Source organism: Tenrec ecaudatus, chromosome 16 (assembly GCF_050624435.1).
Source record: "Tenrec ecaudatus isolate mTenEca1 chromosome 16, mTenEca1.hap1, whole genome shotgun sequence".
Taxonomy (NCBI): Eukaryota; Metazoa; Chordata; class Mammalia; order Afrosoricida; family Tenrecidae; genus Tenrec; species Tenrec ecaudatus.
Genome location: NC_134545.1, coordinates 19,499,178 through 19,518,082, shown reverse-complemented (window position 1 = coordinate 19,518,082; position 18,905 = coordinate 19,499,178). Strand labels below are relative to the sequence as shown.

At 47.8% G+C, this 18,905-nt stretch overlaps 1 protein-coding gene across 3 annotated transcripts in view; it reads right to left on the bottom strand.

Moving 5' to 3' along the window:
- Nucleotides 1-18,905, bottom strand: part of MED15 (mediator complex subunit 15) — a 49,400-nt gene that overhangs the window by 28,916 nt on the left and 1,579 nt on the right. For all 3 annotated transcript variants that reach the window (XM_075535004.1, XM_075535005.1, XM_075535006.1), the window contains exon 2: nucleotides 5,592-5,679. In XM_075535004.1, coding sequence (XP_075391119.1) covers nucleotides 5,592-5,679 — 88 coding nt within the window. The remainder of the gene's footprint in view (nucleotides 1-5,591; nucleotides 5,680-18,905) is intronic.

Sequence of the window (18,905 nt, the reverse complement as noted above, 5' to 3'; positions counted from 1 at the left end):
GCCCCTCTCATAAATACTTCTCTAATTTGCCAAGGCTGTCACCTCGGGAGTAGGGGATTGGTTCACAGACTGCAACTGTTTAGACCCAAAGGCATCACAAAGAAGGGGTTTGGGAGGGGAGGGGAGGGGAGGGGAGGGGTGGGGGGAGCCTGATGTGCCTCCTACAGGATTGAGTCTAGTCCTAGGCTACACTGTTAGAAACATGGCAGGCGCTGTGTGCATGTGCAGGGACCACCACACAGGTCTGCCAGCCTCACTGCCCGAGGGCTTGCAGATTCCTCCTTATGAGGGACCAGTGAGACCAACAGAAGAGCTGATCTTCCAGAAAGGCTATTCCAAAGGCTGAGGCAGTTCTCAAAGCCCTCATCCGAGTCCTTGAAATACTGTGAACAATACCAACACTGCCGAGTGAATCTGACTCGTGGGGACCCCACCTGTGTCAGAGTAGAACTGCCTTCCACAGGCTTCTCCAGAGCTGATGTTTCCAGAGTGATGGCCAGGCCTTTCAGGTTGTTTCTTGGTGAATTTGAAGGACAAACTTTTAGTTAGTCTGTCTGAACTGTTGGCACAACCCTGGGATACCATGAAAATAACCACCTACTAGTGCACCAGGTGACCCGAGAGAATGTTCACATTACAGACCGATAGCACCTATAGCCAAGATCATCCAACATCGGGTACAGCAGTACACTGGCAGGGGTTCAGGCAGGATTCAGAGGAGGATTGGAAGGAATACCATTGCTGATCCCGATGGATCTTGGCTGAAAACAAAGGATGTCAAAAGGATGTTTACTTGGGTTTTGTTGAATATGGATTATAACAAACTATGCACAGAGAAGATTGGGAATTCTAGAACATTTCATTGTGCTCCTGTGGAACCTGTACATGGATCGAGAGGCAGTTGTGTGAAATAACAAGGCACTGCATCGTTTTCAATCAGAAAAGGTGTGTGTCAATCTGTGTGCTGAGAAAAATCATCGGAGAAGCTGGGTCATAAGAAGCATCAGAATTGGAGGAAACTTATCAACAACCTGATATGCAGATGTTGCAGGCTGACTTGCTGAGAGTGAGAATGTGAAGCACTTGCTGATGAAGATCAAGGATGGCAGCCTTCAGGATGGATCACAACTCCATGTAAAGAAAACCGGAATCCTCACCACTGGATCGATAGGTGACATCATGATACACGGAGACAAGATTGACGTTGTCAAGGATTTCAACCTGCTTGGATCCACAATCAATGCTCATGGAAGCAGCCGTCAAGCGATCAAGTAATGCACGACATTAGGTAAATCTGCCGCACAAAACCTCTTTAAGATGACAAAAAAAAAAAGGATGTTATTTTGAGGACTAAGGTACACCTAAGCCCAGCCATGTTATTTTCAATGGCCTTCTGTGCATGTGAAAGTTGGACATTGACTATGGAAAACTGAAGAAAAATTGATGCATTTGAACAATGGTGCATGGATGAATATTGAAAGTACCATGCACTGCCAAGAGAACAAACAAGACTGTCTTAGAAGTACAGCCAGCATGCTCCTGAAAGCAGCGGTTCTCAACCTGTGGGTCACGACCCCTTTGGGGGGTCAAACAACCCTTTCACGGGGGTCACCCAATTCATAACAGCAGCAAAATTCCAGTGATGAAGTAGCAACGAAAATAATTTTATGGTTGGGGGTCACCACCACATGAGGAGCTATATTAAAGGGTCACGGCATTAGGAAGGTTGAGAACCACTGACTGAGGCAAGGATGGTGAGACTTCGTCTCACATACTTTTGAACATGTTATCAGGGGAGATCCGACCCTGGAGAAGGACAACATACTTGGTAAAAAGGAGGAGCAGCAAAAAAGAAGGCCCTCCATGAGATGGATGACACAGTGACTGCACCATGGGCTCAGACATACTACACAGAGTGCCCTGGAGAGATGAGTCCAGTGGGTCAAAGGATAAACCTGACTGGAACCGTTACAACTTTTGTCAGTTGATCCCTGCGCCCCCCCCCCCCCCCGCCCACCCACCCCGACCCTCTGGTGCACGCTGGACCTGATCTGGTTCTCACTCTGTGTTTTTGTTTTGCTTCGGTTTGTTCATATTAGGGTTTATCTCAGAGGTGTTGTATCATTGGGGGTGGGTCACTCTCTTGAAGTTGTGTGTATGTTTTTTGATTGATGGATTTATACGGGCAGCAAGTTGAATAAGGGTTTGAGGGTGATGAGGGGAGTGGGGTAAGAGGGAGATGACGTCAGGAAGTCCAGGGGGGAAAAAAAGAACGTTTGGAAACTGTGGTACCAACCATACAATACTGCTTGATGTGAGTGAACTATGGAATTGTATATGTATTAACTCCCAATTAATAATAATGTTTTAAAAAGGAACCTTGGTGGAACAGTGGGTTAAGCGTTGGGCTGACACTTGGGTTGACAGTTTAAGTTTAAACCCACCGGCCACTCTGGGGGAGAAAGATGAGACCATTTGCTTTTGCAGTGATTGACAGCCCTGGAAACCCTGTGGAGCAGCTCTGTGCTGGTGTGCATCAGAATCAACTCAACGGGAATGGGTTTGGCTTTTATTACACTTAAGTACTTTGTTTATAAAAAATACAAGCAAACAAAACAGAAAAACACCCTATCCCTGAAAGTATTTGCAAATGATTTCTCTTACAAGACTTGTATCTAGAACATATGTAAAGAACTCTTGTTTAACTCAATAATAAAATAAATTTTTAAAACTACTCAACCAAAGTATAAACTAGGGAACTGTAAAGACATTCCTCCAGGGAAGGCAGACAAAAGGTCAAAAAGTATAGAATAAGATGCTCCACATCCCTAGTCATCAGGGAATGCAAATCAAAAGCATCTCACAACTAATTAGATGTCTAGAATTAACAAGCTGAACAGTAACAAGTGTTGGTAAGGAGTTGGAGAAATTGAGGGTCACCAACCAAACCAAACTCGCTGCCATGGAGGATTCCAACTTAGCGAAACACTAGAGGCAGAGTAGAACTGCCCCTGTGGTTTTTCTTTTTTTAAACATTTTATTAGGGTCTCATACAACTCTTATCACAATCCACACATAAACACACATCAATTGTATAAAGCACATCTGCACATTCCCTGCCCTAATCATTCTCAAAGCATTTGCTCTCCACTTAAGCCCTTTGCATCAGGTCCTCTTTTTCCCCCCTCCCTCCCCATTCGCCCCTCCCTCATGAGCCCTTGATAATCCACAGATTGTTATTTTGTCATATCTTGCCCTATCCGGAGTCTCCCTTCCCCCCCTTCTCTGCCATCCATCTCCCAGGAGGAGGTCACATGTGGATCCTTGTAATCAGTTCCCCCTTTCCAACCCACTCACCCTCTACTCTCCCAGCATCGCCCCTCACACTCCTGGTCCTGAAGGTATCATCCACCCTGGATTCCCTGTGCCTCCAGCCCTCATATGCACCAGTGTACAACCTCTGCCCTATCCAGTCCTGCAAGGTAGAATTTGGATCATGGCAGTTGGGGGGAGGAAGCACCCAGGATCTGGGGGAAAGCTGTGTTCTTCATCGGTGCTACATCGCACCCTGACTGACTTATGTCCTCCCCTAGACCCCTCTGTGAGGGGATCTCCCTTGGCCGACAAATGGGCTTTGGGTCTCCACTCTGCACTTCCCCCTTCATTCACTATGGTACTTTTTTTTTTTTGGATGATGCCTTATACCTGATCCCTTTGACACCTCGTGATCGCACAGGCTGGTGTGCTTCTTCCGTGTGCCCCTTTGGTTTCTAAGACTAAACCTTGCGGGATAGACAGATAGCCTCGTCTTTCTCACATGGAGGAACTAATGGGTCCACACTGCTGACCTTGTGGTTGGCAGCTCAATACGTAAGTCCCTGATCCATCAGGGTTCCTTATATGCAGCTAACAGTTATGTGAAATGGTGTAATTGTTTTGGATAATGGTCTAGCAATTCCTCAAAAACCTAAATATAGTTATATGACCCAGCCACTCCACGCCTATGAAAACAATGTCCACACAAACTCTGGTCGCAAATGGTCACAGTAGCATGATAGGTAATAGCCCCAAAGTGGGCACAACCCAAATGATGACTGAATAAACAAGATGTGGTCTTATCTATACAAAGGCGTATCATTCAAAAATGAAAAAGAATAGTGTTGAAAATGTTTCAACATGGTTCATGGATGAATCTTAAAATACGTTAGGTGAAAGGAGCCAGTCAAAATACCCCACGTGATATGATTTCATGACTCACAGTGACACTGCCCAGACCTGTCTCATCCTCACAATCAACATGTGTGAGTCCACTGTGCTCATCTGTCTCATGGAGGATCTCCCTCTTTTTCACTGACCCAGAGACATGGAAGTTATTGGCAGGGCTGGGGGGTTTAGGGGTAACTGCTAATATGCAGGGGGTCTCTTAGGGGGTAGACAAACATGCTCTAACATTCAGACTGCGGCAATGATTGCACAGCTCTGAATACCCTGAAGGTTGTCCAGTTCTATATTTTAAATCAGTACACTGTACACATGCAAATAATTTGTAGAATTCAAATAATCCGTAGCAAATATAATGCAAATAATTCATAACTAAGAATCAGCACAGAATTAACTCCTATGACTAAACTCCAACCTTTGAGTTGCCATTGACTTGATGCCAACTTGGAGCGACCCTACAGGACAGGTAAGGTAGGTTTCCGAGACTATAACTCTTTACAGTACAACCTCCTGTCCTCCTGTGGAGTGGCTGGTGGTTTCAAACTGCTGACTTGTAGTTAGCAGCTCAGTGGCACCAGAGCCCCCACCCCCAACTCCTGTGAGACAAAGATCAAATACATCCCAGATTTACCACTTGTCCTAGCTACCGTGCCAGTCCATCTCTGACACCTGTCTGTCCCCAACCCACATAGCCCTTGACCCTGGGGTATTATGGCTCTGTAACAGCTTCTGTGTGGTTGGCTGCTTACAGCAATCAACTCCTTGTCTCAATTTCAAAGCACAGCCCTCCCAGCATGACCAGGATGCAGTCAGTCCCTGCAAGCTTGATGGGTGTATTTGTCATTTACCATTTATATAGCAAATTGACCAATCCTTATAGAGTACATCAAACAGACCAATCATAAGGTAGATGGCAACCCATTCATCAAGTTGTTCACACCTTGCCAGGCAATCGTGTAAGCCACAAGCTGTTTGGGGTAGAAGACCACCGGGGAGAACCTTTCACATCACTCCCAAGCTGCTTCTTCAAAGAATGAGGGCCACGATAGCGGTCAGAGATACAGGGGAAATCATCCAAGCTGCTTTTCCAAAGAACCAAAGCAAAAGGTCATCTAAAGGAGGCCCACAGGGTACCCATGAGCAAGCCTGGATGAAGGCGTTGTAGAGCAAGGCTGGGCCTGTGCTCTGGGTCTTCACAGCATCAGGCCCTTCCTGTAACATGGGCAGCCTTAAAGGTTGATAGGGAACTACAGGTAAAAGCGACAGAGCTCAGGATCAGTAAATGGCCACCCAGTGCCCAACCAGGGGCCCACCAGGTCAGAGGTTACCAGGCCTTTCTGTCACAGGGCTCCACCCACATCAGGCCTTACCCGGGTCTTGGCTTTCAGGAACACGTGGCTCTCCATGTCTTTGCTGGATTTATTGTGGGCCACACCAGCCTTCCTCATGGCATCCTCGCTGAAACACAAAAGGGGGAAGAAGTTTATGCACCCAGTGTGTTACCCAGTGTGCCCCACCCCCCCAACAACACCCAACCCACTGTGGGGGCCTAGCCAGCAGATCCAGCCTGGCAGCTGCTGCTGAGGTCATCCTTCAGTCACCCCTCAGGTTAGGGCGGGAGCCAGGCACGAGACAGGACATTAAGCAGTGCATCGAGAAGTAGCAGGGCCAGTAAGACAGGCAGCTCCCACGCCTGCCTGGTGGGGCCTGGCTCCCACAGCAGCTCTGTAAGGCAAACGGGCCATGGGAAGTCCTACCTCAGGTCTTCCCAAGGCAAGAGTGCCTTCCAGGGATACACAAGCCTCCAGGTGGGTCCAAAGCCCAACTCAATACACAGAAGACAGCGAGAGCGCTCGAGCGCATGCACACATGAAGAACATCTCACAAAGGGATGAAGCTTGAAAACATACTCAAGGAACCCAGTCAGAGGTAAAAGGTCAACTATCGTATGCCTTCACTTCTAGAACATGGTCATTAGTCAGTGTCAGGTTGGTTCAATGTGTTCTGACTAGAACTGGTTCCACGGGGGATGTTGGGGGCTATTTTCTTTACAGAAGCAAAACACCGGGCCTTTCTTCCCCAGAGTCACTGGTGGGGGTGGTTTTTAAACTGCCAACCCTGTGTCTACTGGCTTGTACAACCCTCCGTGCCTTAAGTAGATGGGAGGCTGGGTTTCTGGGGGAGGGAAGCGGGTCCACTTTCTATTGTGGATGAGGTGAAGGTTTACAGAGTGGATCATTAGTTTTCCATTCAGCAACCCAGACCAATTTGCTCGATCTCATCGAGTGCAGACCCTTCAATGTGGCACTGACAGCAAGGAGGATCAGGGATAGGGGGTGGTCTCCACTAAATGCCTACATTAAACAAAAACTAGCTGGCCATACCACAATAAAGGGGTTAGAAAGAAATCAGGCACACTTCAGACGCTTATGGGGACAATCCAAAGCTGGGCATGCTCAGACCAAGGTCAACTAGGCGCAGGTGAAGGTCAGCCTGGGTGTGCACACTAGTGACCAGCAACATTAAGTCACACATGCGCCGAAACTCAGGCCCTAACATCAGCCAATCCCCTCAACCACGCCCTCCTACCCGCAAGGTGCTGGTAGGAGGGGATAACCAGCGACTGAGAGCAGGCTTTCCTGTTGAGGCCGGAGAGCAGGATCTCTCCCGTGTGTGCTCCTCTCAGAGCTCACTCTCTGTCGGCAGGCGCTCCTTTTTGGTTCCGGCACACTTCTTTTGGCTCCACAGCCTCATCTTAACAGTCATTTACACGTAGTTTTCCCCACCCACCCCTTGGCCATTTTCAGCCATGCTTTCCTGGGATAACGAATGTGACCGGAGACTGTGTACTACCTGAAATGCCCCTTCCTCTCATAAAAGTGACTTGGACTTACAAAAGTGCTTCTGCTGGGTGAATTCTTTCAGCACTGAGAAGCAAGAACCTGGGCAAACCATCCCAGAAACCCTAACAGAACCACTTATCCCATCCCTCCTGTTTCTTTCCTGTTCTCATCCCTCTTTTTCTCCTAGGCCTTCCGAACCGTGTCCGTGGGAAAATGCACTCTTGTTTTCATTAGCTGCCGCCAAGTCAATGCGGACTCTCTGTGATTCCATGTGTCAGAGTCAAACTGCTCCATCAAGGTGTCCATGTTGTGACCTTTAGAGGCAGACTGCCACCAGGAAGGTCTTCTGAGGTGCCTCTGGGTCGGTTTGAAGTGTCAACCTTGTGGCTAGTCCTAGAGCACTGAACTGTTTACGCCACCCAGGGAGTCAGTCCAAACACATTGCTGCTGTGAGATCCTGTCAAGCCTATTTCAACTAAGTACAGCAGAACAAAACACTGCCCGGTCCTGCACCATGCTGGCGAGCGTGGTGATGTCTGAGCTCACTGCTGCAGCCACTGTGCCAATTAATCTCATTGAAGGTCGTCCACTTCCTCGCTGGCCCTCCACCAAGCACGATGGCCCTCCCCAGGGACTGGTCCCTCCTGAGCACATGCCCAAAACATGTGAGATGAAGCCTCGCCCATCCATCCTCCTTTCTAAGGGGCACTCTGACTGTACTTTCTCCAAAACACATTTGTTCCTTCTGGCAGTCCATTGTATGACTACTCTGTTTTTCCCTAATGTCAACATGCACGTGCATCCGTCTCCTCCAGTCACCTAGCAGAGGAAGGAAGAAGCCTGGTGATGTAGTGGCTACTCCAAGGTCAGCAGTTTGAAATCACCAGCTGTTCCTCAAAGACAAGGGCTTTCTACACCTGTAAAGAGTGACACTCTCAGAGACCCAGAAGGGCAGTTCTACCCGGGTAAGGCCTGATGTGGGTGGAGCCCTGTGGCAGAAAGGCCTGGTGACCTCTGACCTGGTGGGCCCCTGGTTGGGCACTGGGTGGCCATTCACTGATCCTATAGGGTCACTATGAGATGACAGAAAGAAGCACCTCTTCAAAACACACTTGGCCAAGTCAGAAACCCTGGAACAACCTGACATGGCCTATGGTGTGGATTCTATGTTATGCAAATGCTCTATGGATGCGTTCTGCCCAGATGCTCTTGGAGGCCCAGCTGGGTTCTCCAGCCTGTTCCCAGTGCTGCATGGAGCCCACCATGCCTTTGCCCACAAAGCCCCTGCCTTCAGTGTCTGTCTCCCCGACACCAGACAAGCTGAGAACCAAATGAGTGAGTGAGCAGTCACTCATTGGTGCTGAAAAGCCAGCCTGCAGCTGCCTCAGATACAATGGTGGTTCCAACCCCAAACCAACCCATCTCAGCGGCTGAAATAGCAGACTTGGAGCTGGCAGGGGCAGGTCTGCAACCCTGAAGAAACCTCAGAGAGCAGGCTTTTTGGCCAGAGAGGTATATGACAGAAAGAGGCAACTCCATTGCTCCCTCTCGGATTGCTCAACCTAGAATCCTGGCTCCTGAACTGTGAGTGAGATCGAAGGTCTTAGGCCCTGGCTCCCAAGGCACTCACCTCCCAGAGCAGGCTTGCCCAGGCAGCAAAGATGGGGCAGAGGGTCTGCTGGGGAAAGTGGGGCATGGGCATATCTGGAGCAAGGGAAAAGTGAGCTGCCTTGGTCTATGTCTGGCAACAACTGGAGGGCACTGGGCAACCTGGTTGCAAAAGACACATCAGCCACCTTCCAGTCATCCTGTTCCTCGTGTCTTTGGATGAGAATGTTAAAAGGGGACTGTTAGGAAGTCCTGTCAAAACCAGGAGACTTTTCAGGACAGTGTGCTTTCACACTGAGGGCAAACAGGGGGCCTGAATGAAGGCAGGGGTGAGTCAAATGCAGACCTACTGAGCCCAGAGGAATCACAGAGACTACTGCCCTGAGGCACTCTTCAAAGCGTGAACTATAACTAAATCCTCAAGTCACCTTGTAGATAAATAAATTGCCTCACAAAATAAAGAACATTACTTAAAGGACTGTCCACCTCAGGACCATCGTCTAGGGCAGCAGTTCTCAATCTGTGGGTCGCAGCCCCTTTGGGGGTAGAATGACCCTTTCACAAGGGTCACCTGATTCATAACAGTAGCAAAATTGGAGTTATGAAGGAGCAATGAAAATAATTTAATGGCTGGGGGACGGACAACAGAAAAGTGGGTGAAGGGAGACGTCAGACAGGGCAAGACATGACAAAATAATAATTTATAAATTATCAAGGGTTCATGAGGGAGGGGGGAGCAGGCAAGAAGGGGAAAAAATGAGGAGCTAATGCCAGGGGCTTAGGTGGAGAGCAAATGTTTTAAGAATGATGAAGGCAATGAATGTACAAATATGCTTGACACAATGGATGTAGGTATGTACTGTGATAAGAGTTGTATGAGCCCCTAATAAAACGATTAGAAAAGAAAAGGAGAATCCAAGTACTCCCTCAATGCAAGAATACTATCTTTTATTAAATTGGCATTTTATGATGCTCACCTTCCCGAAGCAACCGCTAAAGACAAAGTGGGTGAATAAGCAAATGTGGTGAAGAAAGTTGATGGTGCCCGGCTATCAAAAGATATAGCACCTGGGGTCTTAAAAGCTTGAAGGTAAACAAGCAGCCATCTAGCTCAGAAGCAACAAAGCCTGCATGGAAGAAGCACACCAGCCAGTGTGATAATGAGGTGTGGAAGGGATCAGGTATAAGGCATCATCAGAACAAAAAAAATCTTATCATAGTGAATGAGGGGGGTAGGGGGAGTGCAGAGTAGAGACCCAAAGCCCATTTGTCGGCCACTGGAGATTCCCTTGCAGAGGGATCTAGGGGAGGAGACGAGCCAGTCAAGGTGGGATATAGCACTGATGAAAAATACAACTTTCCTCTAGTTCCTAAATGCTTCCTCACCCACCCCCTCACTATCATGATCCGAATTCTACCTTGCAAGTCTGGCTAGACTAGAGGATGTACACTGGTACAGAAAGGAACTGGAAACACAGGGAATCCAGGGCAGATGATACTTTCAGGACCAGTGGTGTGAGGGGCGATACTGGGAGGGTAGAGGGAAAGTGGGTTGGAAAGAGGGAACCGATTATAAGGATCTGCATGTGACCTCCTCCCTGGGGGACAGACAACAGAAAAGTGGGTGAAGGGAGATGTCGGACAGGGCAAGATATGACTAAATAATAATTTATAAATTATCAAGGGCTCATGAGAGAGGGGGAAGGGGGGAACGGGGAGGGAGGGGAAAAATGAAGACCTGATGCCAAGGGCTAAATGGAGAGCAAATATTTTGAGAATGATGAGGGCAATGAATGTACAGATGTGCTTTACACAATTGATGAATTGTGATAAGAGTTGTATGAGCCCCTAATAAAATGATTAAAAAAAAGAAAAGAAAAGGAGAATCAATCACAACCATCAACATATAAATCCTCCCAAGGGGACAAACAACAGAAAAGTAGGTAACAGGTGACAGAGGAGGATGATGTAAGATATGAAAATAATAATCTATAACTTATCAAGGTTTCATGACGGAGAGAGGGTGGGAGAGGGAGGGGGGAAATGAGGAGCTGATATCAAGGACTCAAGTAGAAAGAAAATGTTTTAGAAATGATGATGGCACCATATGTACAAATATATTTGATACAATTGATGTATGGAATGTTATAAGAGTCCCCAATAAAATGATTTTTAAAATAATAATAATAAATAAAAACTCTAAAAATAATAATAATAATTTAATGGTTGGGGGTCACCACCACATGAGGAACTGTATTAAGGGGTCGCAGCATTAGGAAGGTTGAGAACCACTGGTCTAGGGGGACATCGTGGTCAGCTGACACAATATAGTTCACAATAGTCTACATCCTACTTGGGTGAGTACCAACTAGGGATCTTAAAAGCACAGGAGCAGCCATCCAAGCTGCAACCTACTGGTTCCTCTTTCTCTAGAAGAAAGGATGGAAGAAAGTCAAAGATACATGTCAACAACCAGTCTATAAAAGACCAATGGACCACACAAACACCAGTCTCCACGATGTGGAGTGCAGAACTACATGGTGCCCACTGCTCTGCACAAGACGGCATTAGCAAGTCCTGGGTAGTGTGGGAGGAAAGTGTGGAGTAAAACTCAAAATCGTGAAACAAACTGGTCAGATAAACTGAAAGAACTCTAAGACTAAGGCCTTTCATCACCCTTCAGGTTTGGAACTGAACTTACCCCAAGGCTCAATTTTCAGCCAAGCAAAAGGCAGGGCTAGAAGGGGAGCAGTGCCACTAGTGAGGTATACATAGCTTAAGATAATCAATCACTTGAGATCAAAGGGGCAGCTCTGACCCAAGGACCAAGTACAGAGGTTTGGGAAAGAAGGAAGAATGGAAACAGAGGAAGTGGTACACTGAGAAGATTGCAATAGATGAGATGCGACAAAAAGCGAAATGAATTGTTGATATAAAACTGATGCTCTGTCTGTAAACCTTCACCCAATTCACAATAGACAGTTTTAAACAAACAGAAAATGCCTAACAAGAAATCAGTCCAGCCCTTCACAGCACAACCACAACTAGCAAACAGAGCAGAACTGTCTGGAAGAATCCCTTACATCCAAACATCTGCTGGGTATGGTCTCCACGTGCCCTGAGCCTGAGCTGTAGGCGCAGAGCCCAGCAAGAGCCCCCAGCCCCCAAGAATCCAACCTGTGAGAAATGCTGAGCTGAACTTAGAGCCTAAACTTGATGAACTCCCTAAAGTCCCCTTAGCATATACATACAGCAATAAACCCCAAGTCAAAAAGTATTACTACCAAAAAACCTCACAAACACTTTTATTAAACAAAAGAAGTACAGAGTGCTCACCATAAGGTGGGTGCAAGTCAGAGCTGACTCGGTGGGACCTAACGGCAGCAGCAGCAGCAGCTGCAGCAGCGTTAAAATGGGAAGCTATTGTTTACCCCCCATCTGGATCTAGGCCTTTCTGAAGGCGGTGCTGTCATCTCTCTAAGCCTTCCCTGAAGAATTCTGTCCTCTGTGATTCACACCACCACAAAAAAAGCCAAGCTTGGCATCCTTGATGAACTCAAATCATGTTCCTTTGAAATATTCTTTGAATTTAGGAACAACAAGACGTCTGAAAGGGCAAATAGGGGCTCCAGGGTGAATGGGGTGAGATTTCCCAATGAAATTCTGATAGGACAGCCCTTGCTTCGTTCCAAGAACAAGCAGGTGCATTGTCGTGGCAGACAACAATTCCTCAGTGCAACCTTCTGGGCCTTTTCCTCACCAATGCAATTTTCAATATTCTTCAAAGATCTCCCTTAAAAAAGCCTCTGTGAGCAGCCCTTGCCTTTTGTAACTATCTATTAAGATTAGTCCTTTGGAATCCTGCAAAACAGTTACCCTAACTCTGAGCTGAACTCTCAGCCTTGAATTTAATGGGCCTGGGGAATCCTCTTGGAAGCAACTGATGTGAGGGGCCTTGCTCCCTGGAACCTATTGGTAGACCCAAGAGTTGCCTCTGGTTCCAATTCATTCCATAAAATTGCCTACTTTAAAGTCAATTTTTCTTAAGACTGGTGGAAAAAATTACCGTAGATACTCGAGTATAAACCAACCTGATTATCAGCCGAGGCACCTAATTTTACCACAAAAACTACATTAAAAAAATGTGAAGATGGACATTGGGTCTACTCACACACTCCCTTGACACAAGAACACTTTGTTCTAATAACCCAGCACTCTGAGAAACGATCACTGAAGACAAAGCAGGTAAATAAACAAACGTGGTGAAGAAAGCTGATGGTGCCCGGCTATCAAAAGATATAGCATCTGGGGTCTTAAAGGCTTGAAGAAAAATAAGCGGCCATCTAGCTGAGCAGCAACAAAGCCCACATGGAAGAAGCACACCAGCCTGTGTGATCACAAGGTGTCGATGAGATCAGGTATCAGGCATCAAAGACCCAGAGCAAAAAATCATAATGTGGATGGGAGCAGGGGGTACCGAGTGAAGGCCCAAAGCCCACCTGTAAGCAGTTGACATCCCCTTACAGAAGGGTGGTGGGGAGAAGAGGGGCTAGTCAGTGCAGCACCGATGACACATACAGCTTTTCTCTGGTTCTTTAATGCTTCTGTGCCCCCACTATCATGACCCTAATTCTGCCTTATACATCTGGCTAGACCAGAGCATGTACATGGGTACAGATGAGAGCTGGAAACACAGGGAATATAGGACAGATAAACTCCTCAGGACCCATATTGGGAGTAGCCATACCAGGAGGGTAAGGGGAAGGTCAGGGAAGAAAGGGGGAACCGATCACAATAACTTATCTATAACCCCCTCCCAGGACAACAGACAAGGGGGGGAGGAAGACATCTGACAGTGAAAGACATGAAAAAATCATAATAATTTGTAGATTATCAAGGGATACCAAAGGCTCAAGTAGAAAGAAAATGCTTTGAAAACGATGATGGCAACATATGTACAAATGTGCTTAAGACAATGGATGTATGTATGGACTGTGATAAGAGTTGTACGAGCCCCCAATAAAATGATTTAAAAAAAACCTCTACAAGGTAAAACTCAATAAAAAGTAATGTGCTGAAAAGCTCAGCTTATACTTGAGTAAATACTGTAGTTGTTTGCGCGAGGTGATCTTTGAGCTAAGCTTTCTTAAGCATACACATCTTTTTTTAGCCACCCCAATGAGATCACGACAAGTGCACTGTTGAGAGGACTTGGTTGCAACCCTCCACACTGGTGCGCGTCTGAACTGGAACCCACATGCAGCATCTCTTACTCCTGCCCATTTAAAACCAGGATGTGTGAAGCTACAAGCACACGGCAACAGCACTGGAGGAAACACGTCAGGATGGCAGACATGGCCTTCTCTGGGCTGAGATCGGGAACCTCCTTCCTGTTTTTAAGCACTCTATATAATGTTTTCTGCAAAAAAGTAAGGCACTACACCCATCAGCGCTAAACACACCCCCAACCAAAAAAGGCACTGGGGTGAGGGCAGAGGTTGCCCTGACTTCGCTGAGCAACTCTTCCTACAAGCTCTACAACCTGGCGCTGCTGTGTCCAAACCCTCACCTCTACCACCTGCTGCATCTCCTCTCACCACCCTCACCCATGGGGCTGGGGAATGGGGCCTGTACCTTGCCCAGGCACCCCACAACAACATCAACTGGGGTCCCACCCCCTCACCCATGCAGCTGACCTCTAGAGTCAAGTGAAATTACTGGGTATGACTCTTCGATCTATAGTCTTTATAACACCCACCAAATGACTGGGTGGGGAGCATGCAAATAAGACACATAGAGACTCTAACTGGGAATCGGTCCGTTTTGCCACTCCACTGGGCATAAGTGAGCCATCTCAGAAACAGGAACAGAGAATCTCATGACCATCAAGAAAGAGGCGGCAAGAGTGAAAAACGTATGTCAGAGATCCTTGCCCTGAGAGGAGGCAGTGGCATACATTGGCACACTGGGCCGTGGGTGGGCTTCTCAGCCCAAGGAAGAAGTAAAGCTGAGTGCTTCAGGCAGGAAACTGGTTCAAAGAGTGAGCTGCCCTTTAGGCATTTATCAGCCCTAAAGCAGCTCTGTAATGCTTAAACAAATGGGCAGAGGCCAAGAGGACACACGGCTAAGAAACGGAGAACCAGAAGATGTGCCTGCTGGCTGCTTGAGAAGTGCTGCCGCAGACAAAAGAACTGTATTGTTGAGATTTCGGATGGATGCGGACTTGTGGTAACCTGTCTACCCCTCCCTAGTCAACCATCATCATGCTGAGTATTGTCTGTGAGTTTGGTGTTGCCACTGAAACAAGTTAAGAAGCCAGGAGGGGCAATTTGTATTGTAATAAAGCAGGATGGAGGGTGGAGCATTTCTGACCTCTGCCTTCAAGAATAATGGTTGGGCAGATGTGGGGATGGAGTCTCCTTCCCCCAATTGTTACGTCTGAGCCCACTGTTGTAGCCATGGTGCCAATCCATCTCACGACAGGTCTTCCTTTTTTCCACTGACCCTCTACCAAGCAGGAAGTCCTTTTCCAGGGACTGATCCCTCCTTATAACATGTCCAAAGTATGTTGAGACAAAGTTTCACCATTCTAGCTTCTAAGGAACATTGGGGCTGGACTTCCTCCAAGATGTGGTTCGCTGTTCTGGCAGTCCACAGTATGTCACATCCCTGCCTTCCCACTACTTCATCACTCCTGACGTTGGCACACTCTCGCTCTCTGTCCTGAGCCATAGGGGCTGGGCGCTTACAAGTTAAGAAGACACAGTTCTTGGATGTGTTAATTCACTAGATTCTGGAACTCGTGGAAGATAAATTTTTTCTAAGAGAGTCATAGATGTTTTCTGGGAAAGTCCCCAGGGTGCAGTGGCCTGTCTCAGAGAGGGTACATCTCCCAACTAGAAAGCTCTCTACGTCTCATTCTGTGCCAGTACCTTGAGGTTCACCAAACCAGGTCTCCTCAGGAGGTAAATTGCTGGTCTGGCCATTCACCCTAGCCAGACAAATCCTTTAGTGTGGCCCAGAATCCCCAGATAAAAGGATCCCGATGACTCCAAGGGCTATTTCTCCAGAGCCAAGGGCTGAAGTCACCTTTAAATAGGCCCTTTATTCTACAAAGGAGCCCCGATGGTGCAGTGAATACAAGGGAGGTGACTAACCACACTGTCAGCAGTTAGAAACCACGAGCCATTCCTCTGGAGAAAGACAAGGCGAGCCCTCTATTCCAGTACAGAGTGAGTCTCTGAAACCCACAGGGGCAGTTTTACCCTGTCCTAGAGGGCCACTATGGTTCTGAATCAATGCAGTGGCAGCGAGTTTGCTTTGTTCTTTTTAACCCCACAATAAAGTCTGGGAGCACCATGGGTTAAGCATTTGGCTGCCTACCAAAAGTACAGTGGCTCAAACCCATCAGCCACTCCAGAGGAGGAAAAATGAAGCTGCTGCCCCCTCAAAAATGGACAGCCTTAGAAACCCTATGGGGCAGTTCTAGCTGTCCTGTGGGCTGCTCTGGGTGGGTATCACCTGGAGGGGAGTTTTTATTTGCTTGTTTACCCCACAATGTACACACCCAGGAAGGGACCAGTGTCAGCACGCCGAGACCCCAGGAAGAGCCTGCTGCGTGCTTGGTGTGTTCCTTGCAACTTCTCCACACCTATGTTGTTGTTGTTAGGTACAGCTGAGTAGCAACATTATGTGTAACAGAAGGTAACACTGCCCAGCCCTGCACCATCCTCACAATTACTCTTACGTGCGAGCCCATCGTTGCTGTGCCAATCCACTTCTCTTTTGCAGGTGTGAAATAGTCTCAAATGAAACGTTTCACTCCCGCTCAAACCAAAGAGATATAGGAGCTGGCAAGCGCCCTGCGAGCCTGAAAGGAGAGCTGCCACTGCTGTTTTCTTCAGAGGGGATGGGGGGGTGGGGTGGAATCCTTCAACTAGGCCAGGGGAAAATGGAAAGAGAAGGGCATTTCTCACCAACCCACAGGTCCCAACCTGTGGTCGTTGAAGGTAGAGCACTGTGCTGGAAACTCACCAAGATGCAAAGGAGTGAGACCAGACCCCACAGTCAGGGACTTGAGATTACAGGCATGCCTCATTTTATGGAACTTCACTGTAGGCACCGCATCTCGCACAGATTGAGAGGAAATCTATCACTAGAAGGGCCCTCTGCACATCAGACACACATGTAGACACCGAGACCAAGAGTAAAAGTTGATCCTGTGTATGAACACAGTCTCCCATATTTTAAAATTTTGTTTACAAGAGAAAACAAAGGAAGTGGACTCCAGAAAGGGGCCAGCACATGCCCCCCAAAGCACTGGGAATGCTAATGAAGCTGAGAGATGTGAGTCTCAGCCAGGCTGAAGGTGGGTCCTAGACTTCCCTCGAAGCACTGGTGGCTTTCTGCAGTGTTACGGCAGATTGTGCATTACATCACGTGGCTGCTGGCAGAGGAGGATGGGACTGGAGTAGGGACCAATGGCCAGACAGGTGGGAGGAGGTGGGGTGGAGGCAGTACAGACTAAGAAACCAAAAGGCCAAACCCACTGCCCTCAAGTAGATTATAACTCATAGTGACCCTCGTGCTAGAGGGCAGAGTAGGGTTTCTAAGGTGGCCAATCTTTAGGTAAGTAAATGGCCTCATCTTTCTCCCCAGAAAGATTAAACCTGACAAAGTAAGCCTTGGGTTGTGAACAGCAAGACCAGCAGTTCAAATCCACCAGCTGGTCTGCGGAAGAAAGAGGATGTGGTCTACTCCTATAAAGATCTGCAGTCTCAGAATCCCTAAGGAGCAATTCTACTCTGTCCTATAGGATCACTAGGAGTCACAATCAACCAGATGGCAGAGGGTTTGAATTTGGGAATCTTTATGGGAGTCCCTACATGGTGCTAACTAGAAGGCTGAAGGTTCAAGTCCACCCAAAGCACCTTGGGAAAAAGGCCTGACAATCTGCTTCCAAAACAGCAGCCACTGAAAACCCTATGGAGACCCATACCACACACCCCCACCACCTAAATCATCTTAAATCAGCCACCATAAAGAAATGCTTTAGTGTCTTAAAGAATAACAACAAAATAAACAATGGGGCTGGTTTGCTTTGGCACACATGGGATCACTGTGAATGAGGGTCAGCTCCATGGCAACTATAATCCCTGGGACCTTGGAAGAGGCCACTACATCTAGCCAAAGGGATTTTGCAGGTGTCATTCAGATGACAGACTTTAAAATAGGGAGATTATCCTGGCTTTCCTAAGTGGGTCCAATCACCTCTGAGGTCTTCACAACAGAGACATTTCTCTGGCTGGAGTCAGATTGGAAGCCCAAGCAGAACTCTGTCTGCCTTTCTGGAGGGGCCCCTAGAAGGCCTGAGATGGTGTCCAGCCGCCTCTGAGAAGGAACTGGCCCCTGGCCAACAGCCAGCAGGGAAAGAGTACTACCAGCAACCTGAAGGAGTGAGACGCAGCTCTTCCCGGAAGCTCCAGAAGGAATGCAGTGTTGCCACACCTTGGTCTTGGCCCCTTAAGACCTTAGACAGAGAACTCAGCTGAGCCTACCTGATCCCCTGACCTGCAGAAACGATCAGATAATAGAACTGGTGCTTTACACCTGCAAGTAGAGACAACACCAAAGGAACCAAAACACAAATAATGATCTCACAAAAAGAAAGAGCTCAGTTCACTGGATGCAAAAGGAAGCTGAATTATGAATTATGCATGCAGCCTCAATATGCAGTCCTCCTTCACACCCCCTTTGCCCAGTCCACTGACCTTTGGTGGCAACTCCCCCAATAATCAGAGGTTCCCCACAGAGGAATCTGTGCCCCAAGGGCTTCCATGAATTTGTGGGAAAACTGAAAAGAACCTTCCCCCCCACAAATACCTCAAAGCCCCCTCGTCTGCATCCTTGAGATAGGGGACACTCCTGGCTGCTAACAGAAAGCTTGGAGGAAATGAAGAATCACCTGGCACTCTACTTCAAAGTGAAACCAGTTGTCCCCACCACACCCCACCCCAAAACACACACGCGCGCGCACACACGCGGGCAGCGCCAGGAGTTGGTAACAACTTGCTGCCCACAGCAACAGAAGCCTGTTCACAGGTTCTGCCAGCTCTGCACAATGGCCTAGAATCTCTCACAGGGTAGTCCCAGTTCCTTCCTTGGCACAGCCCACTTCCTTCCTTCCCCACTGAAGCTCAGCCCCCTCAGCCCACCTAGTTAGTCACCCAGCAC